General features: G+C 33.0%; 1 protein-coding gene across 1 annotated transcript; it reads right to left on the bottom strand.

Annotated features, from left to right (window-relative positions):
* Positions 1-1,060: 1,060 nt before the first annotated feature.
* LOC149190017 (putative xyloglucan endotransglucosylase/hydrolase protein 32) lies at positions 1,061-5,551 on the bottom strand. The gene is made up of 4 exons (XM_089412003.1): positions 5,228-5,551; positions 5,020-5,120; positions 2,589-2,815; positions 1,061-1,689 (listed from the first exon to the last, which is right to left on the bottom strand). The coding sequence occupies exons 1-4, from the start codon at positions 5,469-5,471 to the stop codon at positions 1,470-1,472; spliced, it is 792 nt and encodes a 263-aa protein (XP_089268129.1). The 5' UTR covers positions 5,472-5,551; the 3' UTR covers positions 1,061-1,469.
* Between the last annotated feature and the right edge of the window lie 432 nt (positions 5,552-5,983).

Genomic DNA, 5,983 nt, shown 5'->3' with positions numbered 1-5,983 from the left:
TTTTCTTAAAAATATATAAAATAAAATTCTCCAAGAAAAAACTTTTAAAAGCCTCGTGTATTTAGTCAATTTAACTATTTATACTTTTCAAACTTTTACATAGGATTCTCATACAATCACATAGGAAGAGAATGTTTTAATACTTTTAGAGTTACATTTCAAAATATAATTTAACTAATAAATAATAATATATATATATAATAATTATCCAAAAAAGCTTATAATTTTTTTAAAACTATATATATATAATAATAATGCACGGAAAAGCTTTTAAAAACCTCACGTATTTAGTGAATCTAACTGTTTATAAATTTCAAACTTTTATATAGGAATATATGAAGTGAATGTTTAAATATTTTTAAAGTTACATTTCAAAATATAATAATAATAATAAATTTTGGTTTTACATAATTTAAATAATAATTAAATATTTTATTATTTATTAAAAAAAGTGTTGTATAGTTTATAAATAAAATAGTTTTTTCCGTGTTTAAATAAGGTTGTGATTTTTTATTATTTAAAATACGTTTTTGAATAAATAAAGAAATTGAGTGTTCTGAAAAATTTTAACACTTAAATTTTCAAGATAAAATAATTTCAATTGAATTCTGAAGATTAAATAATTTCAACTTAATTTTTTAATAAGTTTAACTCAAATTTTTAATAAGTTAAACTCAATTCATTTTAAATCTATGCTAAATTTCAGTTAAGAGTACCATAAAAAAAACCTTAAACTCTAACATGTGCGGAAAAAGATCTATTTTTTCACAATTTACTAAGCTGTAAAATAAACTTTTAAGCTCAAAAATAGATATCTAAGAAATTTTTATAATGCAGCTATTTAAGAAAGTTAGAGAGGTATTTAGGAAATTTTTATAATGTTTGAAGTTTTTCTTGATCTTCGATAAACGATTGGCGTATTCGGAAAATCCATGAATACATATCTTGAAAGTGCGGCGCACATAAATATATGTGGGATTGGAATGGGCGTCGTGTTTCGGACAGTAAATCAGCACCAGATTTATCAAGTTTTTCAAGCCCACGAATTCCGACACGCATCAAATTTCGAAACAGTTAACATCCATCCCTTTATATTTACTAATATCAAATCACAATACACAGGAGAGCTCTTACCGCTTCCGGTATAACAGTTGACAATACTGGTCTGGAACATTACAGTTCGTACACGTACAGGATACTCTTTTTTATCTCAATCTAGCTCAGGCTTTTAGGGTAGGAAATAGAGAAGTGGGGGCCTTCTTAATACAAACTCTTTTATGGATAAACATATAGTGGGACCAACCCTTTTAATAATAGATTATACTCCTACTGCACACAGCCAACCATGGATGCCGATTCTGACTTTGCTTAGAGGATATAATTATATACACTTGTAGCGCCGAATACCGCATGAATCCACTGATATATTTGTATTGGATGTTTATTGTAATTTATTATTGTTGTTCTTTTCATGAGCATTCTGCTGCCCTTGATTGTGTGCAGTCGGTGAGGACGAAGTCTGTGTATCTTGCTACGAATGGTTGGTAGTTGTAGTCGACCTTGTATTTGCCATTGTCTGTAGCCCAAGAAGATGCATCCCAGATTGATCCGTACAGCCACATGGGCCTTGTGGGGAAAGCCGAGCCCGTCCTTGAATACTTTCTTATCTGGACATTGTCCACTGAGAATCTGCAATAGTTTAATAATTGTATCATCACATGACCAACAACAACATTTGAATGATTGTATCATCACATGACCCACAACAACATTCGGTGACAGATGAAATACTTAATTTTAAGTTAAATGTATTAGCGGATAGTAGTTAGTGTTATCTGTCTCTACTGTAGTTTGACAATTGAGTTATGATAGATTTTCCAATATTTAAATTAAAAAAAATGCAGTAGGATTGCTGCAAATTTGCATTTCAAACATCAAAACTCCAGAGGCTGGTCATGATGTGAGACTATTGTAAATAGATTTCAAACGAACACCGAAACAAACTCCATATGCTGGAGTTGGTGATGGTACTTGCTTTCATATAGCTTGTATCCTCCTACAACACGGGTGACGCCACTGGCATATGGGTGACGCCTCCAGAGATTTGAAAACTGATGGGACTACTGCAAATCGATTCCAAACACCAAAACTCCAGAGGCCGGAGTTGGTGATGGGAATTGCTTTCATATTGGTTGTATCCTCCTATACTACGGTGGTATGAGCAAAGTCTCTAGAGATTTGAACATGGGTAGGACTACTGCAAATGGATTCCAAACATTAAAACTCTAAAGGCTAGAGTTGGTGATGGGACTTGCTTTCATATTGCTTGTATCATTTTACACTAAGGTCGTATGGGTAATGTCTTCAGAAATTTGAACATGGGTAAGACTAATACAAATGGATTCCAAACACTAAAACTCTAAAGACCCGAATTGGTAATGGAACTTGCTTTCATATTACTTGTATCTTCCTACACTACATGCCTCCAAAAATTTAATATTCAATAAAAATAAATAAAAAGATATACTAGGCTTAATATTTTCCATAGTTATATATTCACTAAATTGATGCATATTCGCTTTACTTACACAATCTTAGATGGGGTCCAAAGAATACTGTAACGGTGGAAATCGCTGGTGGGGTCAAACCAGAGGTGGATTTGCTGCTCCCTCCCCGTGATAATCCTCTCTGTCCCCCCATTTGCTGCTCGTACATAGATATTGGTCTGTAAGGTATATGGTTGCCCTGGTATTGTTCCCAAAAACTCAATGTCTATCTCGTCGTGGGAGTCCGGATGAACCTCGTTATTCGATAACTGCAGCGCCAATACAAAAAAACTTCATATTAATGCCCATTATTTCCACTGGTACACTGTCTGAAAGCTGCAATAGAGATACCCAAGAAAACAGACAAACTAAAAATACTTCACGGATAAGAGAACAAAAGAAAACTTCAGCAAGATTGGATTCGAAGGATAAAAGACAAAACCAAAATGCTTTATGTCCAGTGAATTCTGATTCCCACCGTGCAAATGCAGGGAAATATCAAGGAAAATATCAAATAAAATATTGGATAAAAATAGTATAATGCTGTCGGATATTCTCTGCTCTCTGACGAGGGAGTGACAGACAGGTCAAATTACATATATGGGCAGTTTGCCCTTAACTGTCACTTTATGGTCAAACAAGCAATCTGTATTTGTCCGTAGTCCTTTACATGCAATATTTATGAATATATCTCATTCAGTGATCAGATGGAATGGTATATTTTTTAATATATATTCATATCGATTTCAGTAAGCAGATGGAATGGTATATTTTTAAATATATATTCAGATCAAAGACACTATTGTAAATATGGGAAGTTACAAGATTCTAGAATTTGGTCATTTTGGCTGTCAAATAAAAACTGCCATCTGCCATCTTGAAAAAAGGGACATTCCAAAATGTCCAATATTAACCTAACAATTTGTACTAAAACATAAATATTTATATATAAATCAAGTTAAATAAAAAAACAATATACAGTGTGTTTAATCATTTTTTAAATTTTTATTATTCTTAAATTTCACACAATATACTTATATACATAATTATAATTATATATGTAATTAAAATACTAAACTATCATCAAGCTGTGTAATAATGATTACACAAATTTTAATATATATCATCAATTATGAAATATTTCAAATTTTATTATATAATTAACTTTTTCTATTACATAGATGTTATTAATTATTGAAAACAAATAATGATTCATTATAAAAACACATTAAAATCTAAGAAGCTAGTTACATACCCATCTAAGATACAAAATCAAGACAAGAAAATATCATACACATCTTTCAACCACCAACCCAAATTCAAAACCTAAAGGGACCCTGTTTACAGGAATAGGTACTGTTGGTGGTTGTTAGTGGTACTGTTGATGGTGAAAGAAAGCTGAAAAAATGAATAGCATGTCTCCAGATTCCCAGAACCCTCCTGATAAATGCAATAAATGAAAATGGGAACCAAAACATAGCTGCTTTTAACTGTGAACTATTGTGAAATTACGAAGTGAGCCTGTAAGAGATGTTAGCAGCTATGAAGGACAAAATCTGATATAAATGGTAAATCTTATAATACAAATTTAACAGAAATGAAGTTAAATTAAAGATAAAATTAAATACAATGATAACTGATAATAATAAAACATAAAAATGAGTAAAAAACAAAATATTCTGTTAGGATCTTGATAGAGTAAGTGTAAAATATTAAATCATTATCATAAGATCTGATAAAATCCCAAATTACAATCTACTAGGCTTAAACAGATACTTGTTAAAAGCTGTTAAAAACTTTTTCCAGAGTGAAGAGATATCAATTCTAAAAATCAAACACACACAGAATTTTTACAGAACACTAAATCACAGCTGGACAAGACCACAGCTAGACAAAGTAGAACTTAAAACTGTGAGATATGAGCAGGGATTAAACCTTTATAGTTGGTTTATAAAATTTGGGATATTCCTATTTTGATTGTAGATTTGGAATATTCAATGGACTTAGAGCAAAGTTAACAGTTTACTTTCCTCCATGCCCCTGGGATTTCCAAATCTGCAATAGCCACAGACTCACACACAAATTAATTAAAAAAAAAAAACAATTTCTTCTCCATTTAAGAGCTGCTAATTTAATATGATATTAGAGGTTAGAGCCATTGGCACAATAGTAAAATCATCAAAACAATGGAAGAAGAATGACTTGAATATCATACAAACCTTTCCACATGGTTTATTAAATTATTGAGTTAGTAACCAAAATTATTGAGTTAGTAACCAACCAAATAAAAAACATAAAGACTGCAAAAAATCAGTTAAACAGGATTCATAGGCGAACTCTAAAAGTTGCACAGGCTAATTTAGTGTTAGATGATGCACTAATGCTTGAAACGAGAGGGGTTTGGATTCAAATAAATACAAAGCACAGGTCCCCTAACATATTAATAGAATGGAGGAAAAAGAAATGGAATTACATAGAATGCAGTGTTAACTCCTGCAGTATACCCAGCCTGCAGCTTAATAGCTGCACTGAAGTAGCCTGAGTCGTATGCCCGCTGTGATTTGAATCCACTTCCTGCAATACATATTCACATAATACAGTTTCAAAATATGGCCATCTGTGTATATGAAGTGAGCAGTTAGACAATACTAGTCACAGAGAAACAAAAAAACAAGAGTTACCAGAGGTCCTGTCGAGCCAAATGGTAATCCCAGACTCGTCATTGGAGACTTGTTCGTGCTGAGGACCCCATAGAACGTCAAAGGCTTGATTAAACTTCACAGCAGAGAGCTGAGATCTAAGAGGATAAGCAGTGCCATGAGAGGACTGAGGCCTCCCTGCTGCTTCTGATACTTGAATATGAGCAACTGAAAGGACTAGCATAAATGCAAGGACCAGTAATGGAAGCTCCCTAATGAATGCCATGATGGACTTATGGCTCTTGCAGATGTTCAGCTGCAAGCTAATGGAAATGAGTTTCTCCGTTGCAGAAAATGGGTGGGATGTGTCCCTTATTAAATAGATTATAGGAGATCACTGTTGAATGAATCCGACTTGTAACTACTGACAGGTAACAAGTTGTTTCTTGGCTTAACTGCTCAGTAAAATTCACAAGTATGATCTGAAAGTCAACAGGATCATAAAACCACAACTGTACGTTCCATTTGCCATTTCTGCAAACGACAGTGAAATGTCTGAAACTACCCACACATTGGATGCAGATTTCATAAATGAAGAATCAGAGAAAGCGCTTGTTATGCCTTAATTGATCCCCTCCTGGCTAATATAAAGTTATAAACCCATGGTTTAACAATGTCGCCCCCCCCTCCCAAATATTATTTTTACCATTTTGTGGCCAATAGTCCATCACGGTTTGACACCAACTACCAACAGACAAAGCCACAAGATTCTCCAGGTATCATTAGGGGTTGTGGGCT

Source organism: Pinus tabuliformis, chromosome 3_1 (genome assembly GCF_031772625.1).
Source record: "Pinus tabuliformis cultivar Carrire ecotype Pingquan chromosome 3_1, CPIR1, whole genome shotgun sequence".
Lineage (NCBI taxonomy): Eukaryota > Viridiplantae > Streptophyta > Pinopsida > Pinales > Pinaceae > Pinus > Pinus tabuliformis.
The sequence above is the reverse complement of the archived record's forward strand: the minus strand, read 5'-3'. Positions and strand labels throughout refer to the sequence as shown.

Coding starts and splice junctions, on each gene's coding strand:
- LOC149190017 (XM_089412003.1), bottom strand. CDS start 5,471: ATGGCATTCATTAGGGAGCTTCCATTACTGGTCCTTGCATTTATGCTA. Junction 2,816..5,019: donor GAGTTAACACTGCATTCTAT/GTAATTCCATTT, acceptor TTGGCGCTGCAG/TTATCGAATAACGAGGTTCA. Junction 1,690..2,588: donor TGGACCCCATCTAAGATTGT/GTAAGTAAAGCG, acceptor AAACTATTGCAG/ATTCTCAGTGGACAATGTCC.